At 44.5% G+C, this 27,196-nt stretch overlaps 1 protein-coding gene across 8 annotated transcripts in view; it reads right to left on the bottom strand.

Moving 5' to 3' along the window:
• Window positions 1-844: 844 nt before the first annotated feature.
• RBM47 (RNA binding motif protein 47) overlaps window positions 845-27,196 on the bottom strand; it is a 76,929-nt gene continuing 50,577 nt past the window's right edge. For 6 of the 8 annotated variants that reach the window (XM_035325378.1, XM_035325377.1, XM_035325381.1 and 3 more), the window contains 4 exons: window positions 9,015-10,174; window positions 7,276-7,482; window positions 4,257-4,459; window positions 845-3,609 (listed from right to left, as the gene is read on the bottom strand). In XM_035325378.1, coding sequence (XP_035181269.1) covers window positions 3,352-3,609; window positions 4,257-4,459; window positions 7,276-7,482; window positions 9,015-10,174 — 1,828 coding nt within the window. In that variant the 3' untranslated portion in view covers window positions 845-3,351. Of the gene's footprint in view, window positions 3,610-4,256; window positions 4,460-7,275; window positions 7,483-9,014; window positions 10,175-21,568; window positions 21,693-27,196 lie in introns of those variants that run through there. The other 2 variants (XM_035325384.1, XM_035325379.1) reach the window with 2 other exon arrangements.

The raw sequence follows: 27,196 nt of genomic DNA, 5'->3' as shown, positions 1-27,196 counted from the left end.
CCTTTCATGATTAGTATCTCCCAGTAAGCCCAAGGCATGTTATCATGAAATGCCTTAACCTGGTGGCACTGTGGGAAAAGATGGTTAAAGAGAGTAAGTTGCAGATACTTTTGCTTCCCATTGAGGGACATAGAAGGAAGTGCAATATTTGTTCTGGTCTCCTTCCTTTTGGGATTATTCACTAAAGCTAATGCCTGCTTTAGCCACCTCTGCCTTCCTTCTGCTTTGCCTTAGGGTTTAACTCTGCTCCCTCACACTGCTCTTCTCCCAAGACTTGGTATCTACAGCAAATTTTCTTCAGATGGACTTAGAGCAAGGAAGCAAACAGGTATTCTGGAGGACTGCAATGCAGCCAAGAGGTGCAGCCTAGCTATCTGTGCCTGAAAGGACTGCTTTTGAAGGTTGAAGCGTGCTGAGATGCTGTTTTCTCTCAACAGGGCACTTCAGTGCCAGCTCCCAGGGCTTCTGGGAGTGGGGTTACATGGCATAGTGAGATTACAGGGCTTTTGTGCAGCTGGTGAATGGAAAGCATGGGGAGACACCAGCTTCATCTCTTCCATTCACATCCAGGCATGGTCTCTAAGCTGGGTGTAAATAGTTTTGGGCTGATCTGAGGTTGCTGGAAGAATGGGGAGGGGCCCCATACACATGTTGGGATGGGCCCTGTCCTCCAGGCCATCTCCGCTCCCTGAGGAGCCCACGAGGATGCAGACTGTGGCACCCCGCTGCCCTCCTGCCCCAAGCACCCCCTCCCCAGCTCAGAGGGAGCATGTTGCCCACCAGGAAGCCTATGCAGCATCAGGCTTCACCTGGCAGTGGGATGTTACAAAGAAATATCAGTCGCTGTTTTTAAAGAATGCTTTATTCACTACATCCTAGAAATGTACCGTAAATAGAGCAAGAACTAAATAAACTCAGAGGCTTCCGACAGTACAGAAAACAGAGATACAATAAAACACCTAAAATATCAGCTCTTTCAAGAATAAGGCACACTAGTTGTTTTTTTTTTTTCATTTTTTTTTTTAAATATATATATATATATAACTTTGAATAGTTTGTTCTTAACCTAAAGATGTTCACATTTCAAGTTATCAGACTTACCTCAGTAGTAGTGTACATGAAATGGTTCAGAAGCAAGTGGAAAAGAGGGGGTGGGAGGCTGCGGCCCCACGTCCTGCCTACTCCTGCCTTGGTGTGGTGGCCTGGAGGCTCACCTTCTTTGGGTTCCTTTCTGTCCCTGCTGCAAGCAACAGGAACCAGTGGGGAGAGGATGGGTGGGAGGGCAACCATCGCCCTTCGTCACTCCTCTGAGTTGGCCGTGGTTGTGGTGGAGGGGCTGGAAAGGGGACCACAGAGCCCACTGTGCCTGGAGGCCATTGAGATGTGCTTCAACCCATGGTGGCATTTAGTGTTGAGCTGTACAAAGCCTTAGCGGGAGCCCCCAGCACTTTTTGAGCATCCCTACCAGGGTCTTCCTGGAAGGCCCTGCCCGCTTCATCTCCTCTCACCCTAAAAACAGTCAGGGACTTCAGGTTTTGGGGCTAAGGGTTGTGTTTCCAAAAGCTCTGGAACAGACAATAAAAGCCTCCAGGGAAGGGGCACAGAGGGGCAGAGTCCAACTTAATGGTTAACTTCCTCACAGTGCTTCTGATAGCAGTTGGACAGTTTTAAATAGAGCTCAGCTTTGCTGAGTAAGAGCACCTAAAAAACAACCGCTCAATTTTGAGGCAAGAAAAATATGCATTAGAAGGTCACTTTACTGAGCTGGAGGTGATCTGGAAGTGGTTCAGTTGTCAAAATATACTTTATATGAAACCCCTTCAGTTGGTATTTATACCATAAAAAGCAAAGCAAAATGGTTTACTCAGTCCCTGCTTTACACCTCCTTTCACTGGAGTTGTGTTTGCAGAGCTGACATTCTTCATCAAATGGGCAAGATATTTCTTTAGCATTTTACTATACTTTACATTCACTGCACTACTAAATAAAAGCCTTTAAACAGGCCACAAAACACTGCAATAATATATTTACTTCTTAATAAAACATTTTTTTTATAACATCGAAATAAACTGCCTTTGTTTTGTGGCAAACCACATACCATGTAAATTTGCAACATAAAATGACTTTTAAAATGTATATTTACAAGCTCTACATCTTAAAATCATCAGGTCCGATCCCTCCCATCCCTGATGTGCATGTGTAACTCCAGGTGTGGAGAACTGGAGTCGGGTGTGGAAGGGAGGCCGGGAGGGATGCCAGCCCTGCTGTATTAATTCCAGTATCACTACCACCCCTAGTACCTCGGAAATTTCTCACAGAACATGATGAAGCTATGGGTAAGCAGCGCTGTGCGTCCTGCTGGCAGGAGCAGGCGTGCTCTTGCCTACAACAGCTTACATTCTCAGTCACTACAGCATTTACTTCAAAGAATAAAATAAAGAGCATTTAAAAAGAGCCTAGGTTTTATACTGGATGAAGATTGAAGTCAAGACACCTTGCACGAAATATCAGGTGCTTGTTTCTGCACGTGCTCCAAGGCTGAACTACAGGTAGCTTCAATAAATAGAAAATCCAGTTCTTAAGGAAAACTCAGAGCCTTTCCTTTGCTTATTATAAGCCTGCTAATCACACCGTGAAGAGGTCTGTGTGAGGAGGCTTTTTTTTTTCTTTTTTCTTTCCAAAAAGACAGTATTAGTACTTTTGATTTCAAATGATAACAAACAGTTTGTATTAATGCCAGCACAAAAATGCAGAGGTCTTGCACATTTTTCAAATTGCACTTTCCAGTATAACATTTTTTAAATAAGATACTCGTTGTTTTTTATTTTCTTAAAAAAAATCTAAGGTACGTATTCTTTAAATATTGAATATATTCTTCAAAATATATTGTTTAAACTTTCCCTAGCTGCTCAGGTGTGCTTTTTAATATATAGCTGATATATTATTAAAGGCACTACAAAATAGACATCTCTGGAGTGCAGAAGTTACTAAAAAATAACCTTCATACCACAAATATATTGAAAATATAACTGCTAAAAAAAAAAAAAGACCCTATGCAACCCCACTATGATGCGTATAAATGCACATAAGCGATGGGCTGAATGCATTGAGGTCATTTAGAAATGTATGAATACAGGCGTGTTAAATTTTAAAAATAGCCTAAAAAAGTTAGTGAAAACTTCAAGCGTAGAAAACATTTCAAACACGTTTTTTCCTTGACATTCTTCACTTGCAGGTTCTGCATCAGTTTACAGAGTCCAGACATTACTGTTTTGCAGCAGGCACGTTCTTCATAAATAGTAAAGTGTTCCTTCAGTGTTTGTTTCTCTGCCGCCCTCCGTGGCGACAGTCTCAGTACGTCTGGTAGACGTCGTGGATGGGCACCTGGATGGTGGCAGCCGGGAACGCCGGAGGCATGTAGCCAGCATATCCTCCATAGGCAGCAGCAGCGGCGGCGGCAGCGGCGGCCGCGTTCTTCTGTAGCGTGGCTATCGTCGCCGTTGCTGCGGCAGGCGCCGCGAATGGCACGTAACTTGTCCCGTAAATGCCGGCGGCGGGGATCCTCTGCACGTTGGGGGCCATGGTGTACACTGGCGTTATGGGGCGGCCCTGGAATCAGAGGTGTAGAAAGTCCTGAGTTAGAGGGGACCCATGAGGGTCACCCAGTCCAACTCCTGACTTCACAGAGAGCAGCCTCAGTCGAACATTGTAACTAAGAGCACCATCCACACGCTTCCTGAGTGCCCATGGCTTGGTGCCATGACACTGGTGACCCTGTCCCAGTGCCCGACCACCCTCTGGGTGCAGAACCTTTCCCTCACACCCAGCCTGACCCTCCCCTGTCCCAGCTCCATGCCGTTCCCTCGGGTCCTGTCGCTGTCCCCAGAGAGCAGAGCTCAGCACCTGCCCCTCCACTCCCCTCTGTGAGGGAGCTGCAGGCCGCCATGAGGCCTCCCCTCAGCCTGCTCTGCTCGGGGCTGGACAAGGTCCACTCCTCATTCGTTTTCCCCTACAGACCCTTCACCATCTTTGTTGCCGTCCTTTAGATACATTCTAATATTTTTATACACTTAATGTTTTATAGCCTTATAATATATATATATATTTATATAAGGTGTAGCTGAGCTGCCAGATATAAGCTCCAGATGAGTCTCAAGTTACATGAGATGAATTTCTCTGTACATCCTGGGCAAAAGGGACAAAATAACAGGAGCAGAAATCAGCCCTGAGCTGTACTGGGATGACCCTGAACTCACCTGGAAGGGAGGAGGCGTTGACACAGCCGGTATTACAGCTGCGGCTGCGGCTGCTGCAGCAGCTGCTGCACTGGCTGGGTCCTGCTGGACGGCAATTGGGTTGATGATGTGCTCAACTGCATGGATCTTGCCATCTTCCATCATCTTGGCTGGTGGCGCGGCCTGAAACATGGAGTACTGGGCACTGATCGCAGGGATGGCCACTAGGAGAGACCAGAGACATCGGGTGTGTTGGGAGAGGGTGTCCAGAGCCTCATCTCAAAGAGCACACAGCCCTCCTTCCTGGCTATGCCAGCTCTCCCATGCTGCTTTCATCATGTGCCGGTGAGGGACCTGGGTTACCTCTACCCTCCCTGCAGGTCAGAGCAACACAGCTGATGCTCAGGAGCTGTGCATGGTGATGGGCTTGGTGCTGCCTGCTCTGCCCAGTACTTGTCCCCTTGGCACAGGTGTCTCAGGGCCAGAATACTGCCCTGGATTTACATAGCCCCTTCTGACTATCACCTTCCTCTCTCTGGCGAAGAGTGTCCTCAGCACAGAGATGGGTGGGAGCACCTACTGCCCCAACAAGGTTCCTGCTCCAGCTGCTGAGATTGAGGGATGTGTGGTTACTTCAGGAAAGAAAGGTGAAGTTTGTACTGCAGAACTTGCAGGCAGCAACTGGCCCAGTCTATATCCTGTCCTTTGGCCAACCCTGTGAAATACCAGCTGATTTACTATTATACGTTTCCCAGGGCTAACTTAGCTAAATATATTTTATCCCATCTTTCTGGTACAGCATCAGTTTGCTTAATGGCACTAAAAAAGAAATTACTCTTAAGAGAATGCTCCTCAAGCCAAAATTGGACAATGCAAAATAATTAGAGCTCAGGTCTTCCAGGTGAAGGGAAAATGCTCTGATCAGAATAACTGTGTGTTCAGAGGCAGTGAGTATGTCAGTGCTTCTAGGGGACCTTCACGCACTGCTTAGGGAAGAAATGTGCTTTGCTAGACATTCCCAATAACCACATTTGTAATTCCATTGTTGCCTCATAACATGCTGTTCAGCCTTCAGCTCTGAAGCCTTTCAGCAGGAAGGGTATCTGTAAGGAAAATGTGGTAAGTAATAAATGATGGACTAAGAGGTGATGTTGGCAAGTATGAGAGGGGCAGCCATTAAGTCAGAAATGAAGCCAAATTAGCACACAGTTTTGTTTCACTGGGACGAAACTTAGCAATATAGAAGTGTGCAATTCTGCCTGTGGGCAGGACAGGTCCCAGCAAGTAGTATGCTCGTTTTGATCATGGAGACTTCAAGAAGGGATCTGATCAGATTACCTTTCAGGCAGAGATGTTTCCACCTCCAGTGATCTCCCATTATCTCAAGCACAGACTTCTGCCTGTGACCTTTTCCAGTGCTCCTTCTACACCAGTTTCACCTGGTCAGCTAGCCCCAATTTTATCAGTGCTTTAAACAACCGGGATAATGTCCCAGTGAAGAAAAGGCAGAAAGCTCACATGTTCAGTGCTCAGTTCTGCAGTAGCTTCTGGCAGAAAAGCAGAAGCAGGCAACTGGGGTATTGGGGTGATGTTTCAAAAGTTTCTTAACCATTTGTAAAGAAATGAGCTTTAAGATATTTCTAAAGAGATGGAAACTTTGCATAGTCAGTACATCTCTACTTCTCCATTCTGGTAGTGTGATTTCAGAGTAATTTCCTTTTGATAACAGAGGTAAGTCTCACACATAGTTCCTTTTACCAGATCAGCTGGTCTGGCTGGGGAAAAGAGACCAAGTGCTTCTGTGCTCACGGCTTGTGCTGGAAACATGTGAGATGGGAAGACCAGATAAAGAGATCGGAATCTGAACATGTTTCAAGTGTAGAAACATTTAGACTTGAGATTCAGGTTTTGTTTGGTGGTTGAATTAATTACACAGACACCACTAATAAATACTAGGATAAAGTCAAGCATGTGTTTCAAAAACCACTTTTCAAACATCCTTTAGTAACACCTGGAATTCCTGAAGTATCTTTACGAACACGCACAGCAGTAATATTTTCTGTTTGTGAGTGGGTAGTTTTCTCAGGAAGCCTCAGATCTTCCTCTGGAAATGGCTCTTATCTTTTAACAGCATTCCTCCTTCTCTAAACCTCTTCTCACATTATTTCATGCGGTTGTTGTGAACTCTCCACAGTTTTCATTGGATGCAGGTTGTAGTTTCCACTGACATTATGAAACGTCCTGGTAAACCACTGCAACTTTAGTATTCAACACTGTTCAGGTCTGCAATTAAAATTTGCATGGGGAGAGGAGTGGAGAGAAAACCAGAGGACTTGTACAAGAGAGCTTGCCCCTCTCACCCTCACCTCTTAGGCTGCAAAAAAAGCAAAAGCTGGATATTCAGCTGAGGATGTGGCAGAAAGAGGCAAACCCTGCTCTGGCCCTTAGGCTGGCTCCCTGCAGCTCAGCAGAGCTCAGAGGTCTGCTGTAGGTTGCTTGGTGGCTGTGGGCAGGACACCTGCATTGCTCACACTGCTGATGGTGATGGAGGAGCTCTCCTTAACCAGGGACTTTCCTGCCATGGGAAAGCCCCAGGTCCTTTTCCCAAATTGAACTGGGAATTCATGGAACTGGAGAAATAAGAACTGAGCAGGGGAGAGTTCTGGCCTGGCTGGAAATTTGGGATGGCAATTGCCCAGGGTGAAATTAGCAGTTAAGAAATTTGGGGAGAGAACAGTTGCTCTTAGTCACCATGCTCTAGTGTACAAGACTAGATGAAGAGGAAAGTCTGTTTCCTCCTGAGGAGGTGCAAAAGGAGATAGGAAGGGTGGATGCAGCTTCAGCTCTTTTTTCCTTTGGACTGAAGAGCTCCCAGATGCTCTTGTCCCCTGTCCTACTGCTTGTTTGCAGGAAGCCCAGGTGGAGCCAGGCATTGGACCATCTCCCGCACTGCATGGGCTGGTCTTGGACTCATGGTCTCCATCCACCTCTGTGTTCCCCCCACCCCGCAGGCATAGCCAACCCAACTGCACGCACTAACCTGCACCAGGCTTAATGGCCACTGGGTTGACGGCAGGTAATTCCAGGTTGGGCACCAGCTCGTATCCTTTTTCCTGCTGTTTTCCTTTGCCTTCATGGTATCTGCTGTATATGCCACGTCCGGCAGAGTACCCTCCCAGGTAGGAGCCTCGGGGTCCGGGGGCTCTGTTACCAGCTGCACCTCGCCCTCTGCCTCGTATGCTGCCTGCTTATGATAAAAACACAGAAGAGGATGGTGAACAACAGACAGTAACAGCATCATGGGTAACAGTAACAGACAGTAACAGCCTCAGACTTTGTGAAACCAGGAGGCATGTGCTTAGAAATGAGGCTGCTGCTGTCAGTTTGATCTTAGTGACTTTGCTTATAAAAATAGAAGAGTTTGGCCTTAGATGCACCCAGTAAGACTATGAAAGTTTTGCTCTTGATCTTTCTGACTGTAAATTAATGGTTTATTTATGGTGATGCAACTCTTGTGGCCAGTTTTATGAGTGTAACACAGTCATCACAGAGAAAGAGGCTCCTCCAGAGTTGATTTCTATGCAGTGGAAACAGCTTCTGCTCTCAGCTGTCCTCTGGAGGAGACAGCCTCTCAGCAATGGGACCATGTAGTGGTGGCCCAAAGCTGTACCTGGCCTTTAACCAGCTTTGTCCCACCATCGAATAGATTTTAAATAGAGCCTTTTGCTTTCTTTCTATGTATGTGAATATTACACATCTCCAACTGTATTGCCTCTATCTTAGCAGGACCGCACACTTTAAAATGGTACTTTAGACATTGTGGTATTAATGTACTCTGTGATGGCCTGATTGCACATTTAGACTGTTGCTTAGCTCATCTGTGGTTCATTACAAGTACAGATCTGGAAATTGAGCCGAGGCTGTAATTCTTGATCAGCTACAGTTAAAAATATTTATTGTTTTATGTGGGTGCCTAAATAATACATTCATGATAAACTGCCCATTGTATGGAAATGCACATTAAGTTTCAGGAAACTATAATTCCTGTAAGTATAGGATAATTGTAATTATTATACCAGTTATAGCTGTTATTTATTTTTTTTTATGAATAACTGATTTTCAGTTAATTTTTAATGGTTGTAATCCATAACTAATTAAAGCATACATAATAAAAGAATTTGTCTGCACTCATGTTATTCCTTCTGCTAATAGTTCTTAACAGACATTATGAAGGACACAGCACTTGCTGTCATATTGATGCAGAGGGCAGATGACACCCGGAGAGTTTCCAACAGCTTTCCCCGACAGCCCTCCCTTTGGATGACCAGATCTGTTGTGTGGCTCTCACCAGACCCACATCTCTAGGAGAAGGCAGAGGGAGCATCCTTTGCCATGATCTCTAATACTCAGGATGCAGCTGTTCAGGAGGAGGCATCAGAAGCTGAAGTCCTTGGACTGTCCATTTACCCAGACAGTACAATGCTAATAAAAACCAGATCCCTCTCTCCTTCACCCCATGCTTGGTCTGTTCACTCATTCTTTTAGCATAGTTTTGATGCCTCCTTCAAACTGGCATGTACTTTAGCAATTATCTCTAGATAAACACACTCTGCATAGTCATAACTTTAAATGAGATGGAACATAGGATAAAAAGACTTATAAAAGAGTGTTTAAGAAAAAGGTGCCAAGCACCAGCTGTCCTTTGGCTCAGGCAGACCTTGGGTCATGCCAGCCTGAGATCAAGCCTGCCCATCACTTCCCCTAATTGTGCTTACTAACCTTTCACAAAGTAATCTCTGTTGGGCCCAATCAGGGCATTGTACGGATATCCATAATACGCTAGTGTGTACGGATCGCAAGAGTAAACATAATTAGGTTGCTGAGCTACTTCAGGTGTTGCTGCGGCCCCTCCTTTCGCTGCTTTCTGGTAGCGAGTGTACTGCTCCTTGTCCACCGGCTTGGCCAAGGTAACCTCCAGGCATGAGCCTTCCAGTTCGACACCATTGAGGTTGTTCATGGCGTGGATGGCATCCTCCCTGGTTGTAAAGTGCACAAAGGCGTAATCACGTATTTTTTTCACCCGCTCTACACAGCCGGGGTTAAACTGCCCAAAGACCTTTTTAATGGTGTCCTCTGTGGTCTCAATCATTAAGTTCCTCACATAGAGGATTTTAACAGTCTCCATGACATCTTCATCCACGTCGATCTCTGGTTCTGCCCAGTCAACAGCAATTTGGTGTCCCCACAGCTGGATCCTTCCTGGCATGAGCTTCCTCCTGGCCATCGCCGCCGCTCGGTGGCTCTCGTACTCCACAAAGGCGAAGCCTCTGTTCTTCATCTTGTCTGCAGCGCTCGCATATACGATGACATCCAGCACGCCTTCCGTCACCTTGGCGATCTCCTCCAGGATTTCCTCTCTCTTCTTCATTTTGGGAATGCCTCCGATGAAGAGCCGGCAGTTGTCCACGCTGCAGCACACACCCAGCAGCCTGCCGGGGCGGATCTCGTAGTTGTTCAGCTCCCTGACGGCCCTCTTTGCCTCGTGCTTCTGCGTGTACATCACAAAGGCATAGCCACGGTTTTTCCCGTCAAAGTCCATCATCAGGCGCATTTCATAGATGCGGCCGACGGACTCGAACACGGGGACAAGCTCGTCTTCATAGACATCACGGGGGATTTTGCCCACGAAGACCTCGCAGCCGCGCGGAGGGTGCAGGCCCTCCCAGCCGGGAGGAGGGCCGCCGTACTTGCGTTGCCCGTTCTCCTGGATCATGCTGTATCCGGTGCGCTCCATCAGCGCCAGCAGAGCCGCCTCGTTGGGCGCACCGGCTACGCCTTCGGGGACTTTCGTGGCAGCCACGTTGGAGGAATCGTTGCTCATCCTTGCAGCGGAGTCCTCAGCGGTCATGATGTCAAACTCATTCAAAGCCCGATAAAACCTGGACACAGGAAGAAGCAGGACACTCGTTAGAAGGTGTTAGCTACCACCAGAATGCCACCCTTCTCTTCTGGCCTCCTGCAGTTGTTTTGCAAGCTCATTTTTTCAAACAGGGAACAAGGCTGCAGAAAAGCAGCTGAAAGAGCCACACCAAACAAGTGGATAAGAAGCAGCCATTCAGTACCATTCCTTGGCTCCTCTAGGCCTTCGCAGGAACAGTCAAGTGGAAAATAATAAATACATTTTAGCATCGGGGGAAACGATTCTCATTCTCTTGTGAAAAGTACAATCTGGCAAGCTTCTGAGTAGCCTGCTGCTGGTTGTATAGTGTCTGGTGTATTTTTCTCTTTCCTTGTTACACCAGAGCTTCACAAAAGCTGAGTAGAATCACTCCTTTATTACAGGCAGAGTTCTTGAGAGCAATTGGCCAGTACAACCCTGTGAGCCAGCAATGGAAAGGTAAATCTCTGAAATCTCTATCTTCATTCAAACCCAGAGAGAGGGCAGGAAATGCAGAAATACAGGAGGAGGTTTAAAATGCCACCTGCTACAACTGCAAGGCAGTGGGATCCATCTCCAAGCACAATTAAAAGAAGACACTTTGGGACTCAGAGTAGTTAATTTACTAACTTTTAAAGCTGGAAATGACCATCAGACCATTTAATATGAGTGATTGTGGATGGCATGGACCATTACATTTTATTATTATTGGCACATTGAGTCCTATAACATTTATTTGAGTAAATCACATCTTCCAGAAGGACATCCAGGAAATCCTTGATTTTAAGGCATCAAATTGCTGCAAACCCTAGCACTTCCCTTTATGGGTTGTTTGTTAATCATTCTCTCTGACAAGCAAGTGTATGCTGTTTCTCATGAGATTTGTCTGCCTTTTACTTCCAGCTAGCATTACATTAAACCTTTCTGAGTAAAAAGTCTTTCAATACCTCTGTTTTTACCTTGTAATACGTAAGTTGTGTCATCGAGCCCTAACTCTGTCTTCTTTTTGCATGCTGAACTCTTTAATTCCTTCACAATCAGTCATTTTTCCACCAGAATCATTTTTGTGTCTCTTTCCACAGTTCTCTAGACTTTCAGCATTTTTTCACCCTTCCTTTACACAGAGATGAAGACCACCCTTCTGTCTTCTCCCCACTTCTCTGTCTCACCAAGGCCATATCCCAGCTACCCTTTAAGTAGATCCTACCTACTGAATGCCACAGAGGTGGTCTCTCCTCACTGATATTTACAACTCCTTCAGCCTTTGCATCATCTCTGATTAATTAGCCATGATGTGCATTTCTGTTGGTGGAACTGTCATGGGGCACTGTCTCCTGTAGGAAATTCTGCAAGCCCCCACCTCTCACAGTCTGTGTTTGGCAGTTTGTTTTCCAATAAAGGACGAAACTTCAGCCAGATTTATTTATTTGCGTAGTAGTCACAGCCCCATGAAGGCTCTGATATTTACCATTTATTGCAATGTTTGAACATTTTTGGCACATTGGTTACCAGGCAGGAAGGTCTCAAATGCATTTGGGATTAGGAAATCATACTCTCTGAGCCTTGGTCTGTGGAAGGGCCTGATCCAGCTGGTGTGTTTGGGCCATAGGTATTCCACACTGGTGCTTCTGGCGTGGCGCAGCCATTTTCATTTCAAAAATGGAGGGTAGAGGGGGAGGCAGAGAAGATGGAGGGGCACTAATAGTGATGGTGATGCCCAGGCAGTATTTTTGCTTCAGAAAACATAATTTCTTTCAGAGCCAGATCTTTCATGAGTGTGCATCAGTTTTGATAACGTCTTGTTTTAAAATGTTGTTTACAAAACTGTTTCTCTGAGATTTAAATGTTCCCCCTTTTTAATGTGTCAGAGTCAGACATTTCAATTTTACTTCTGGGAATTATTTGAAGAAATTAAAGTGGAGAAAAACAGTTTCATTTTCTTTTGACAGTTTGTTCCTGAAGGTGTTAAACTTGTTAAACAGACACTTTACTGGGGAATAATCATTACCTTTACACGGGCCACCTGTTGGCAAGTGAATTACTTATTGTCCCAGGTTTAGGTAAGTTTAAAAATGAGTCATTACCATCAGTTTTAGGTCAGCTTACAAAATAAAAGTCTCTGTATTCTGTTATCTGCAGGGCTCAGGCTCTGGGACTACAGCCTAGAAAGCTGCAGATGGTCACCGGGAGAGAGGAGAGAAGGAGCAAAGCTTCCCCTGCCCAACAAAACCAACTGGTAAAATTTGGCTGGGGCTGCCAGTGGCTGTCCATGAACTGGCTTGTTCTCCAGCACTTCGCATTGCACCAGGACTCCCAGTCACTAAGATGATTTCTAGAATCAGAAGCTGTACCTGAAGCTGCTGCTCAGTGCTGATGGCCACCTTAGCTGCAAACATTACTGTACTGTAGTAAAAAAAAAATGTCATGAACCTAAAATGCCTTTTATCATTCTGTAATTTATTGGGAGTCAAGATTCATGATCACATGCATTTTTTTTTTTTTTTTTCTGTGCAGCTTCACAGCCTATGAAGGCCTACTTTATGTAGATAAATATGCACTTGATAGCAGTCACAGCCAGGTGACACAATCACCACCTTCACTAGGCTCAGATATCACCCATTTTGATGAGAAAAAATGCAGGATGTCTGGTCTGAGAGCTCCCTCCTCCTGTTACTGCATTACTGAAGGACTGCCGGCACAGCCTAACCTATCCACATGGAAAAGCAATCATTCTTGAGAAAACTGTTTTCAAAATTACCTATTTCTGAAGTGTTCAACACTACTGATGCATTCTTTCAGTCTGCAGTAACCTAGTCATGAAAACTTACTAGCACGCATTTGGAGGTGTACAAGGCCCAGGAGCTAACACCATGAGTCCAGCAGTCTTAATAAAGCCCAGCTGATTTCAGTGCATCCCTGAGGTGTGATCCGTGCCAAGAGCAGATGCAGAAGTTTTACGTTAAAATGCAGTGTCTTGTGAAATATCAGAGCTTGGTTTCTAGCCTCCGAAGAGGAAAGTACACCTGATCTCTATGGTAAAGTTTCATAAAATAGAGACAGGCATAAATATTAATTACTGATCAGAAAGGTTGTACTTTGGAGATTTGGAGATGACCAAGTTTTAAATGAATAATTATCCAGACTGAAACGAGACTGACTTTTTTATTTTTTTTCTCACGGCTGGATTTCTCAACACCCCATTAGGTGGATGCTAACTTCTGCCAGCATATCAAGAGACGTGCAAGCCTTCTGGTATTAGTGTCTCTGCTTCAAGGCCTCTCTTTCACTTGCAGGTGAGCTCTCAGATGTACACGTTTCACTAAAACCATTCAAATTTCACTTCCTCCTGCTTATGAAACCAGCTGCCAATCAGGCATGTGCAAATAGTTCTTGCCCTAAACATTAATTACCTTCTTTTTAACATTTTTTTTTTTCCCTCACAGCTCAGACTATCAAATGGGAAACCTACTACATTGGCAGGGACTGACCTAAAGCACACTGTGAGCAGGCTGATTCACCACGGCAGACCTTTTATTAAATCAAAACACCACGCCTTGATTAACAACAATGCGGGGCCGAGAGCTGGTGTCTCGTGTGCCAGGATGAAGGTAGCTCGGGGCCCCAGCTGGAAGGCGATGCCCAAGGGGTTGCAGAAGAGCTGGCTGCTGTTGGGAGGGGAAGAAAATAAGTCTCCCCTGCCACCCTTCCTCTGCCCCCACTGGGAGCAAGAGCTGTCCTCTCTCTTCCATACATTTTTCTCTTTCCCATGGCTAAGAAGAGTTGCCTTTTGCCTGTGCTGGTGGCCTGAGTTGCTGGTTTGAGGCTGAAGAAACCCAACTGCCTTCAAAAAACATGACCCTGGGTCTGCAGACACAAGGAGCAGTAAGGAGAGTGACTTCTACATCTGGAACGCGGTAGGCAGGCATAAAAAAAGGCCAGTTATGTACCGACGAGACAGAGAAATACAAAAAGAGAAATAATTGCATGGTACAAAGTAAGGCAATCCCACCTGCTTTCCCAGAAAGCTTCATTGTTTGCTGAAGCAAAGAGGATTGCCTAAAAAAAAAAAAAAGGCAGTCCCTATAGCATCTTATCTCTGGTCTTGTACAGTGCTCAGCATCGCCCCGTGAAGTTATGCATCCACCTGCACCTCTGTTGATCCATCTATGATAAAAGAGGCTTTTGCAAACACAGGGCCACAGCTGGTGTCCTTGTGGCTGCAATTGCTTGTCAGCTCCACTCTTGTTCCCTATAAAGGGTTTTACTCATGTTTGCATTAGTTCATCCCTCCAGTTTTGCATAGATTTGGTGGCATCATGTGTCCTTCTGCGGGCCAGCGGTTGCATGGCACGGGTGCTGGCCCCACAGCAGGCAGCAGGAGCTCCCAGGGACACCCGTGGGCTCCAGACAACTTTGGCATCTGCTCTGCAATCGGCCTAGGCAGTGCATGTAGCATCCCAAACAGACCTTTCCCCAGAAGCAGGCTGGGGAGAAGGAAAAAGGGGCAGAGATTCACGTGGATGCACGGGGGCACCTGCACCCCACCAGCCGGCACTGCAGCAGACACCTCTCTGGGGACAGCCCCAAATTCTGTGCCAGCCATCCTCCTGATGACAGTTCGGGGCACTTTGGACTGTACAAATTCCCACTGAGATTACACTGCATGCCCTCATGGAAGCACACCGACCTGCCTGCCTCAGGAACCGCAAGCCGCAAGCTCCTGCCGCTGCAGAGGGAAGGTCAGTCACCAACGTTTTAACTAAATACACTGTGTTGACAGAGTGAAATACCAGCTACTGTTTTAAATGTGACCTTCCTACTTTTTTTTGGTTGCAATAATAAGGGCAAACAGTAATCCTGCTGCTGGCCTGCAGTAGCAGCTCTAGAAGCACTGCTGCAGTTAAAGGTCTTTAAGTTGACTCTTCTAATGGCAACTTTACCTGCATAGAATACACATAACAACAACAGCTTACTAATAATGACTGTGTAACTTTACGATAGACATTGGGTATCCACAGAAATGCTCTTGCTGAGAACAGTTTGCCTCTTTACAGATTTACCAGCTGAACAGAAAATGAAAGGGCCAACGATCAGAAATAACATAGTGGCTCAAATGTTGTTTCACTTGCCTGACTCCAAATTAGTTTACATTTAAACCATCAAACGGTATTCCTCAACATGGTTTTCAACAGAGGGCAGCAGGAGTTGGATCCCAGAGCTGGGATCCCTACCTGCTCTCGCTCACGAAATGCAAACATCTGAAGCTGAATCTTGTGCTGCGTCGTGCAAGAGGGGGTGCAGCATTTCAGCGCGGCCTTTTGGTCAGGGATATTTTCTTTAAGTCATTCCTACAGGAAGGGGGGGATCACTAGGGAAAAAGTCTTTGTTCAGCAGAGGGATGGATGATGGATGAGGGACATTTAACAACAAAAAAGAAACACTTGAGGCCAACGGGCCATGACAACTGTCTGCAGTGTGTCAGACACACCGCTTTACCTGCAGCTGAGTGGGGTGGAAAGGTTGCCCCAGGCTAGCTTAAAAGCCTTGAAAAGGTGGCTTTTCCAAGTCTGGGTCGCTTAGGCAGAACTCTGGAGAAAGTGGTTCACTTGATGAGCAGCTTGTGGTGAGCAGCTTGGGAGAGTAATCTCGTGGATCAGCCCTGTGCCAGGTATTGACAAGGACACGTCTGCCGTGTGAGTTATCCTGCTGTTGGCACTGCTACAGCGCTGCACATTCCCACAGTTATGTGTGTGCCTGCGTTGCGGCAATCAGACCTGCCCAAGTCATGGTGGGGTCACCAGGGAGGCACCTTTCGGCTCCGGTGACGTGTGGGACCCAAGGAGATGCACATGCAGCAGCGTTTGCTGCACCACATCACCTCCCTTGTATGCTCAGACATGAACAGGTACAGCAGCGGCTCCCTGCCCAGGAGAAGTGCTGCACTCAAGGCAGAGAGAGACAACGAGGAGAGAAAACTGGCTGAACAGAGGTTACAGAGCTTTGGGGGTCTCTGCAGAGACAGAGGAGTCAGGGAGGTGACAGAAGTGACTGATATCACTGAGCCATGTCAGAGGGCCTTGTCAGCATCTCTCTTCTGAAGATTGGTAAGGGGAGAAGCAAGGCCAGGGAGGATTAGGGTACAGTATCACAGCACAGCACCAGGAAACACTAGAGACTTTGTGATTATATGAGGAATGGTCTGTTGGATGAGAAGAGCTCCTAAATATGTTCTGAGGACACCTCTTTTCTGGACTGAGCTTTTCCTTCACACATAAAGTTTTCCAGGACAGCAGGATTTTCTGACCTACTAAATCCCTAGACTGGCTGTTGACTTTCCCACTTCTGCTAATGGTGACAGCGGAGATCCTGATCTGATCTGGTTCTTATCAGCAGGGGTCTGGCCACTGATTTAGGTGGAAGAGTTTGTACTTCAAGCTTAAACTTTGAATTTATTCTGGCCAGTATGTGTTTTCCTGGCATGGAGCAGGTTAACTTTCTGGGCATGAGAAGCCATTTTCAGCATGGAGCTACAGCCAAGCAGGGGTCCATGCACTATTCTCAGTTGCTTAAATTTGTCCTCCGTGGCCCAAACATGTTAGCAGTGATTGGTTTCATTTAAAACACACTAAAAGCTGTTGGTTTCATTTTTTTTTTTATTGTGTTGTTTGTGGCCGGTCCTGTTTCCTATTGGAACATCCAAAAAGAACACAATTTAAATTAACAAAAAAATAAGTGTGACATTTCCAAGAGTACTCAGCATCTAGTACCACTCCCCGATGTCATTTGGAGGACTCTAATGGCTTCAATAGGGTTATATTTAAGATACTGATGAGTACTACTGAAAACCCTGCCTTAAAAGTCTTGCGGGGACTGGATATATCCCCCAGGCACCAATCAAAGGCAATGTATTTGGTTAAAAATGATAGCAAAGTTATTGTAAACCTGTTATTTAATTTATTGCTCCTTAGGAGGAAAACACCCGAAATTATTCTGTAAGTTAGCATGCTGGAATTGCCCAGATTAGAACTTCAACGTTAGTGAGAGAGTTGAACACTAAATTTGTAGAGCCAACAATTGGTTACAACGTCAGAATAGGATTTGAAGGTTAAACTTCTTGTTTTAATCACTATCATTAGGAACAGTTAACTGTGACAGACCTTATTCTCTTAGCCATATTATACCACTTCCTGTGGTCATATTAATCTTATGTCACAGAAATTTTATACACAATAAACAAATGGAACTGAAATTACAATTCTTCTATAAAATAAGCTCGTATTATGCCAGATTCTTGTCTGCTGGGTTACCAACCCTTTGTGCATCCTTCTAAGGCATATTTAATTTGGAGAGCAATCCTACAAAGGCTGTCAGATGTTCCACTTGCATTATCCATCAGAACTATCAAAGCACAACTGTGAACATTCACAGGATGAAGGCCACACAACCATCTGACCTCCTGGCCTAAAAACTGTAAAAGTAGTATTCAAGCAAAAGAATCTAAGTTTTAATAATGATAACCGAAATAATAAAATGAGAAAACTTTCCTGAGCCTGGGCTGTGCTTCTTGCCATTGTTTTTTTATGATCACAAGCACAAACTCTGTTCATGTATATACAATTTTTACAAGGTAAGAATGAAGCAATGCTGATGAAAAAAAGTTACTAATACGCCAAAACACCACCAGTACCTACAGCATCTTACCCAAACAATTTTTATTTTCCCTGTTTCTGCAATATGCATTCCGGCAATGAAGCACATGTTCGCTGAGTGCTTTTGATCTACTGCTGTGCAAAGTCAACCCTCTCAGTTTGAGCCACTTCTGAAGAAAGTTTGGGTAAGAGAAACCCAGTCTCCTCCTGTATTGTATAATACACTTTGCTGCAAGTCATTCAGAACTTTGTCCCAACAAGTTGTGTAACCTGTGTGTTGTACAGTTTGCCCCAGCTCTGTGTTTCAGCCAGTCCAACTCAAAATAATTATACAACTCTCTGATATTTCAATAGGACCAGTTGCTGGCTAAGCCTGAAGTTACTATCCTGCAAGACATTGAAGCCACATGTTGAGGAAAGCTGAGAAGATGAGAGATGGGTTGTGTAATCACTATTATCAGCTTTCCCAATCAGGAAACACAACCCTTCCCTTCACCCCAGATTCCCATATTTCAATCTAGTCCACAAAGCCTATTATTACTGCTGTCAAACAGGAATATATGTGACTTATAAATAAAGTGCAACATAATCACTTCATATATAACAAGTGTTTCCTATAGTAGATGAGCTAGACTTGATGGGAAACTTTTTGCCGAGTCTGTTTACCATTAAAGCAATTAACCAGTGTTCTCTGCAGAGATTCTGGTACAGATAAGTGTGTCCTCCTCACCAACTGTCTGCTTTGAAAGGCATACTTCCCAGGAAAGGAAGAAGTATTTCACCTTGTGCGGACTATGAGCTTGCAATATTTTGCTGTCAGAAACACAGTAAAAGGGATCTTTGACAATTGAAAAGCAAAAACAAAAGTAGAACCATCCATTAATTGCTATACAGGAATCATGCATTAGCCTATTCCACTTCTTGTCTCCAAGGAGAAAAAAACACCTATATATACATCTATAAAAGAGTGTGATCCAAGTCATTCACTCACTTTAAATGTCTGTGTAATGCTTTCCTGAACTCTGAGGTGTAGGCATAGGTGTGTGCATGGTTGTTATTTTTTTTTGTTACTAAAATGTAGAACACTGTCTGTGTCTGTCTGTCTACCTAGGCTAGCATCACTGCAACATGTTCCACTCTACAATGCAACCAAGAACATCTAAAAAGTTTTGTAAACTGCAGTTCCATTTTCAGCTTTTCTGATCTATGTTTTTTACCATCCAGCTCCTGCAGAGATCCCAGGACGAAACACAGTGCACACGGCTTGTTCATACAAAGTCTACTCGCTTAGTTGATTTTATAACAATTAAATAGCTTAAGACTTTTCAGTTTGCACTAATCTTTTGTGCTATTTTTATTGCTGTGTTCTCACAGTTTTGTGTTTACCACGTGAATGCTGCAACAACAAGAGAGGGGCCCAGCCTGCCACTCTGATTTCAGCAGTGATTTAAAGGAAAGCTGAAAGTGGCCCAACTTGTTCCCTTCCCCTCCGGTCACAGAAATGAAAATCAGCATGGAGCAAACCACAGAGCTGGATGTGAACATTCGCCACTGAAAGTACATTAAACTCAAAGCATTTGGCTTAGTCAGTGACTGCATGTTTTTTTTTTCTTTGTGCACTGACATTTGACCCCTTTTATAATATGCACCTTGCACCACTGAAACCCAGTTAGTTATTTATTAAACCCAGGTACCAATGGCTGGCTTGTACATATCATGCTTTTAACTGCCTGGCGTTGCCCGTGTGCAGAGGAGAGGGGGATGAAAGGGAATCGTCTTTGCTGTGAAATTCTGTCATATCGGCAGAACGGAGCTGCAAAGTGCAGCAATTTGCACCTGACCTCTGATCTAAGAAGTTTGTGCAAAACTTTGAACCTTGGGTTGAAATTGAGAAACAAGGTTTACAAGTACAAGGAAGAGATTTCCAGTACTCGTTACCCATGCCCAGGGTTAATATTATAAATTAAAAAAAAATGTTTAACCAAGGCAGGGACTCTCTCAGGAGGCACCCTTGCAATTCTGAGTTAATTCAAAACAATTTACATCTACTGAAATTATAGCTCTGTTGCAAATACGCATGGTTTGGAAAAGAAATTGCTGTGTGTTTCAGAAAAAGAATGAGATTTGAGACACATGTCATTTGAAATTCACCTTCTGCTGACTTTAAATGTATGTTTTTTTTTGTTTGTATGTTTGTTTTGTTCTTTTTTTTTTTTTCAAATTAAAGGCTGAAGAGAGAAGACAAAAATAATCTGTTTCATTATTGATTCTTCAGCAAAGATTGTAACTGGAATACAAAATGTAATAGAAATGATTAAACAGACTAGCAAAATGCCTCCTCCTTCGTTAACTTTATATATTTTTATCCAACATGTTATCTAATCTCAGTTATACAGTACAAAGCTAATGAGAAACCCATGGAAAAATAATCAAACCAACAGCAGTACAACAAAGTTTCGGTAGACTTGTCTGGATGAGCAAAAAGGACAAGTCCAACAGGCCTGTTAGATTAACGGTGTTAGCTTAATTTAATTAAAAATCTCTCTTAACTCTTTCAGACACCTGGCAAGGTCTTAGGATCAACATCATCAGCCAACACCAACATGGGTCACCGTGGACTGTGCTGAGTGTAAAGGCCTTTGGAGTTCAACTGCAAGTATATGACTGGAAAAGATGCAAGGGAGGACGGTAAAGTTTTCCTGTGACATCCTTTGCACACTCTGAGTGCCAGCTCTCCCATGGCAGGCTTGGGTGTGCAAAGCTTGATGAAGCACTTTGCACATGGCTCCTGTCCTACCTATCTTAGGGCAGGATGTTGTGATACACAACTGCTCTATCTGGTCCTCATGTGAATGAACAATTTTGCCATTGGTTTAAGCTGGAGCACACCTGAACCTTACTGTTTCCCTTTCTTTAAAAAAAATATATATATATATATACATATAGCCAAGTGCTTTTTTTCCAGGTTTAAGTTCAAACTCTGCTGTTGTTATCAGCACTGACCCCAATAAAGCAATAAATGAGCAAATAAATAAATAAGGATGAACAGATTAACGTCACGTGTCCTGTGTCACAGACCCGCCTTAAAAGTTTCACATGCTACTTCAGTAGAAAGTGAATAGAATAATATCAGAACTTTGTTCTTCTAAAATTTAATCAAATAATCAATACACAGAATGAGTTGCACAAATTCACGTGTATTAATAATACTTTAATATATATTCTGCTTGTTCAAACTTCTTAGCCACCTTCAATTTATCTGCCCCATATTCTCTACTTAAGGCTGATAACCCACTTCAAAAGCTCCATTTTGGTGTCAATCTCTCAAATAAGTACAGAACAAAATAACAGCACAAAAGGACAACGGTAGAGACAACCCCATAGAAAACAAATCATATGGTATGACAGCTGTAAGTGGCTACCTTTCACTTCTTTAATTTAAATTAATAGAAAGGACCTCTCTGGAACCTGATTTGATTTGTTTTCTTCTGACATATCATTACTTTGGTTTTACGGTTCCGACATTTGCTGTGTGAGTTGCCATGTAGATTCTGGTAGTTATTCATAAACTAAGCTCATAGCTCCAGCTCAGGAGTTGCTTCCTTCTCATTCAACCCTTTAAGCCTGTCCAAAGGAGGGAAAAACCCCAATCCGATACCTTGCCGCTGACACACGATCGGTCCCAACAACCTGCTAAAGGAAAACCATGCAGAAAGCCCTTACGGAGCAAGCAGCATATCCCTTACCGCCCCAGTCCCGCGATCCAACTGCGATGGGTTAGGAGGGCTCACGCCTTCACCGGAGCAGCCTTCCTTCCTAATCGCATGAGCTGCGCGACCCGGTTATGGAGTTTGTGCATCGGTTTATTGGTCAGCAGGCACTAGCCATGTAAATTCCTCGGGAGTCATTTGTTAAGGGCTCTCGGGCCAAGGCCGAGTGGGTGGGACAGAAGGGAAAGGGGATGTGAGCGCTGCCAGACGCTGAGAGCTCTCAACGGTGGCTTGAAAATTAATAGGAAACCATCTGAAACGAATGGATTTTGGGAGGGTTGGGCCAAACCTTAGGGGAAGAATAGGCAAAAGAAACTTCAACATCGTTGCGGGTGGAGTAAAGTTTGGGGGGGGGGGCATTTGAGCAGAAAGATTTCATTCAAAATTCAAAACTTGCAGAAAAGGGAGTGAAACATGTACAAACAACTCCTTCCTAGCACAAGGCGTTGTGCAAATAGCTTGAGTTACTCACAACAGATAAGATAAGAGAAGGGCATATTTTGCTTGACGGCACAAAGTTTTCAGTAAAACCTTTTTCTTCGTATGTGTCTGGAAAAATTATTTTAAGGCTGCGCTCGGCCCATTTACGCTTGAAGAGAAATGGCCTGCGGCTCCTGGAGCGAGAAGCTTGTGCTGAATACCTGGCGCATGCTGTTTCGGCTGCAAACACGGAACTCAAATGTGTTTGCTTGGAAGAAAAAAGCCCGGTGCAGAAGCAAAGGCAAAGGGGTGGTAAAACATGATTCATGACAGCAGAAATGGTCTGTACATAACAACGGGACATTAGGCCCCAGAAGCACTTAGGCAAAGCAAACAACACACCTTCTCGAGCGGTCAAGAGGAGGAACCAAACCAAAACACGCTTGGGATGATGGATTCGCCAGTCTGGCAAGCAGCAAGCATAACTGGCTGGCGGGAGGAGAGGGAGTGGGGCATGCCTTGGGAGCCGACCAAATCTGGGGAAAGGGCGGCCTGCCGGGAAGGCAAAGAGCAAGAGCACAGCACCGGCAGCTCACGGCCCCACTCAGCTTGGCTCTAGGAAGGGCTTCCACATGGGAAGTGCCGTTTCCTATTCCTTTCTTCTGTCTCTTTTTTGCCCAGGTAAAGCTTGGTCCAAAGCTCCAGCCAAGAAGCACACAGGTACACATGACATCCCTGCATGGAAGGAGAAATGTCTTAACCTCTCAACGACAGACTGCATGAGGGATGGATTCTGTGGAGAAAGTATTGTCAGCTTGTATCAGAAGGTTCTTGGTAATGATTTGTTCTTGTCCTCAGAATGGCTTAATCTGGGCATGCAAACTTGGAGATGCCCTTATACTACAGATTCAGATGATGGTCAACAGAAAAAAGGAATAGGGGATTCAGAGGGTATAGAGAGAACAGCTCAAAAAGTTAGAAGTCTCCAAGCTGGAGAGAGAAATTCTGAGGGGAATTTCTGGAAAAAGAAACATCACTGTGGTGTGAATAAGAGTGAATAGAAAGAGTAGCTGCTCTACTCACACCACAAATCCAAATGGTCATTGTGTGCAGCCTGCTCCAACTTTTTAGACCTGTTTATCCACAACTCTGTGGCCACGGTGTGTAAGGCGCTGTGCAAACACACCTGCAGCCCGGATCCTGGTCCCAAAACTCCTGCAGCCCAAATCTAGTGCGTGTCTTTTATCTTCAGAATTCCTCTCTGCAAACATTAACTCATTAGTCATGAGAAGGCTGCAGAGAAGCAGGCACTGCTCTGCAGGCAGGGAAGCCACAGCATGGAAATACAGCGGTTTGCCCAAGACTATAGAAAGAACCAGTCTCAAATCTGGGGTTAAAATCTAGGAGATTCTACCAAAATCAGGTCCATCCTTCTATCTCATTTATCTCTATAGGGAAGGGAGTATAAATGGTTTTTAGTTGGTATAAGCTCACAAAACTCTCACCAACCAGATTAATTATTATTTTAAATCAGTATCCTTCTCTCCACTTTGCATTTTTTTCTGTTGGAAAACAAGCTATTCTTAACCTTTAACTGTAAGCATTATAACACGAATCCTATCAGCTCACCTATCATGCACATATTTGAATGCACAGGGAAGAGTGGCCTGGTCAAAGTGGAATGAGAAAGCTCTGCTGCTAACAAGCCGATGAGCTTGTATGCAGAGTACTCATTTTTAGAAGGCTCTTCAACATACCATGTGGATCGGGAACACATAGGAAGGTGGCTCAAACTCTTGGCTTTCATTTTGTACTTTCACTTTTAGCTCCAGTTTGTTGTTTGTTTCCAGGATAGGCCCCATTATTGTTTAAAATAATGAACATCAGCAGATCAAGTTGTTGCATGATGTTACGATGTGTTTGCATTCCCAATGGCAGAAATCAAAAATACATTATTTTGTCTTGCAAGCTGTGTTTTTAGAGGGAACTTAGAAAGTTGGGCAGAATTCTGCAAGCTTTCGTATGTGTGTATTCCAGCTTTCCCCGGCATTAGACACCTACTTCCCTTTGGTTTCTCGTACAGTGTTCGTATTGATTATACAAATTTTCATATGCCTCTTTATAAGGACGCCAGCATCATCCTAAAGAACAAGTCTTATGAGGAGCAGCTGTGGTTTAGCTTGGAGAAAAGATGGCTCGGTGAGGCCTTACTGTACTGTACTCATAGAGCATCCCTGAACTGCAGTAAGAAAAGATACACATCTCTCCTAAGGTGCATATTGACTGCAATCATGAAGAGTCACCCTCCACTACAATACTACCACAAATATGTAATTATTTCCTCTTTTTGATGATTGACAGCTAAGCAGGGGTCAAATCCCAAGAGATGTGTATGGGAACAGTGCAGAGATCTGGTCCAGTCCATGCTGGTTTCCTATAGATCTTCCATTTCCTCTTGTTCTTGCCTGTAGTGGGATTACATGTGAAAGGCCTTTCCTAAATAATTGTTCTGTTGAATACAGTGAGAGAAAAGGCTGGATGTTTGAAGAAAAGCTGAGATGCACTGGAATGTGCTAATGGGTAGGAACCTGCTCCCTGGTGCAGAAAAGGCTTTCAAGGAGATTGTAAGCTTCCTCTCACCTGTCTCTTCTAGAAACAGATGCAAGCTCTTGCTTCTGCTAAATAGGTGGGCTCCACACAATGAAAAACTCTAATAAAGCATTGTTAGTGCTTTCTGGGATTTTTCCAAAGATCAAACCCAAATGCTTTGGGAGATCCAGAGGTTGATCACAGACGTATCATTTAGCTGGGGAGGGTCATTATCTGGATAAGAGTTAGTGGTTTTGATGAGCATACTAGGGAACAGGCTGTCAGGAGGTATTCAGGTTGGCAGCATGGCATCCTGTGATGGTGCAGACATGAGAGAATTAAAGGAGAAGGGAGCAGTGGGTTGGCTTTTATGGTCACATTTGGTCTTCAAAGACTACTGAGAGATTGTACTAGAATGAGAAGGGAATGTGCCAGCTAAAATATTTCACCAAAAGGACACATAAATTTATGACTGGCCTGCAAGGTCTCTGATTTCAAAAATGTTTAGAGTTTGTCAGTATATTTGCATATAAGCCCCACCTCAGCCATGAAACATACACAAAATATAGGATCTCATAACATTAACACTGACACCTTTTTTTTTTTTTTTTTCATTTTTCTCTTTTCATTTTCTTTCTTTTACTTCTCTTTTTAACAAAACCTTTTTGTATTTGGTGAAACAGGTTCTCACATGTTTGTAAAACCATTTTATTGCCTATTTGAATGTTTAAAGAGGCAACATCACTTTATTTAAATGAATAACATGCTATTTTACACCTGCTCTTATAAAATGTGAGTTAATACAGCACAGTTCTCAATTTCCTGACTTAAAGCTGGTGCAGACCAAAAATTGCTAAGCTTGTTCAGAGAATGTACAGCCCCTTGTTTTGTGTAACAAAATTCTTTCTCTCTCCTTTTTTTTTTTTTTTTTTTTCTCTGTGGATGGATAGTACACAACATAAAATTATGCATTTCAAAACAGCTTTTACTATATGGTCTCAAGAGGTTTTCAGAGGTGTTCAGGCACCCAGGCAAGTACTCAAAGGTAACAATTTTCAAGGTTCTTTACGGCTGAAGCTGTATCAGTGTGTAAGCCACGTCAGTGCTCTGGCCCTTATCTTGCCACATCATGGAGTATTCCCAGAAAACGCCCTCTCAAAGGCAGACTCCTCTCCTGCCCTGCCAGCCCCAGCCACCTCCCATGCCCCTACCTGCAGAAGACAACGTCACAGCCCTGGAGGTGGAGTTCCACCAGGGGGAAAACTGGCTCTGATTTTAACCGGGAGCTTTTCCAGAGCAAACCTGCAGTCCTGGAGGTGCTCCTAAATGCAACGTCATCCCACACGAGCCTGCCAGGTTCACGGAGAGCAGCAGTCCTACATCCTGCTGCTGCTGGGACAAGGTGCTGCGTGGGCACTGAGAGCTGGGGCTGGAGGTAGAGTTCCGCTGGGGACCTGCTCACCAGAGTCCTGCAGAGCTGTGCAGGTGGCCAAGGACACGGTGGGCTTTAGCCTTTTGTGCTTTAATCTCAGGCTTCTCTGGTTCGTGGGCAGCCAGAGTTGCCCTGACAACCTTAACTGTTGCCATACAAAGTTTGTGTTTCATTTTAGCAAACCCTTTGCTGCCCCGCAATCCAAGTCAGCACAGAGGATCTCCCTGGAGGGGAAGCTCAGTTTCCCCATGCACATTTTTTTGCTTTCATTTCAGCCTGAAAGCAGGCTTTAAGTTCCAAAATTGAAGAAGATGGATACTGAATAAAACCATTGAGTGTAATGGATTTAAATTAGGATGTTAAAAAATAAAGAAGGAAACCAGAAAAACCCAAAGAATTTTTATATAGCCACAACCATTACAATTCTGTAGGATGTTTGCTTTCTAATAAAATAAATACAGGTTGGGTTCTGGACAGACATATCTACAAGGGAGATTAATTTGTTGATTGCTTTTTGGTCCCTTGGCAAATAAAACACTCAAAGGGAAGAAGATTCAGCTCTCCCTAGCCCAACGTGGCTGTTTGAGACCAACGTTTTGCACCACTTTTCCACAAACATTGTGAACCGCCAATTTAAGGTCCCACTCCATGCTTCCCACAGCCACCCCTGTGCACTCTTGGCTAACGCTGCCCCGAACCTCTATGTGGCCACACCACACACACGTGCTGGTGAGACCAGTCCCCTTGGCATCAGTGCTGGCTTGAATCATTTGTCTGATTGCTAGCATTGAGCAAATTCAGGGGAAAACAATGGAAGGTGTTCTTTAAAAGCCTGCTGAATTGGTTTTACAGCACGGCTCCTGCTCTGGAGAAGCAGATGAGATTTCACAGGAGGTAGACGAGGGCCTTTCTGCAGTACCAAGGAGCTCACTGAACCACCCAGTGAGATCAGTGGGTAGAACAGCAAATTGCTACACTTAAGAAGTTGCAGATAGTGGATTTTAGTGCTGCAGGTCTCAAGAGGCTGAAGGTACTGGAGGACTTGAGGACAGAGGCACAGGGCAGTAGTGTTTGCTCCACAGTCACTGCAAGCCCATGGGATGGAGGGGCAGCCAGTGACCACATCCTGTGGCTAGTGGGGGTGTCTAGCCAGCACAAGCCAA

Source organism: Oxyura jamaicensis, chromosome 4 (genome assembly GCF_011077185.1).
Source record: "Oxyura jamaicensis isolate SHBP4307 breed ruddy duck chromosome 4, BPBGC_Ojam_1.0, whole genome shotgun sequence".
In the NCBI taxonomy this organism is placed as follows: domain Eukaryota; kingdom Metazoa; phylum Chordata; class Aves; order Anseriformes; family Anatidae; genus Oxyura; species Oxyura jamaicensis.
The sequence above is the reverse complement of the archived record's forward strand: the minus strand, read 5'-3'. Positions and strand labels throughout refer to the sequence as shown.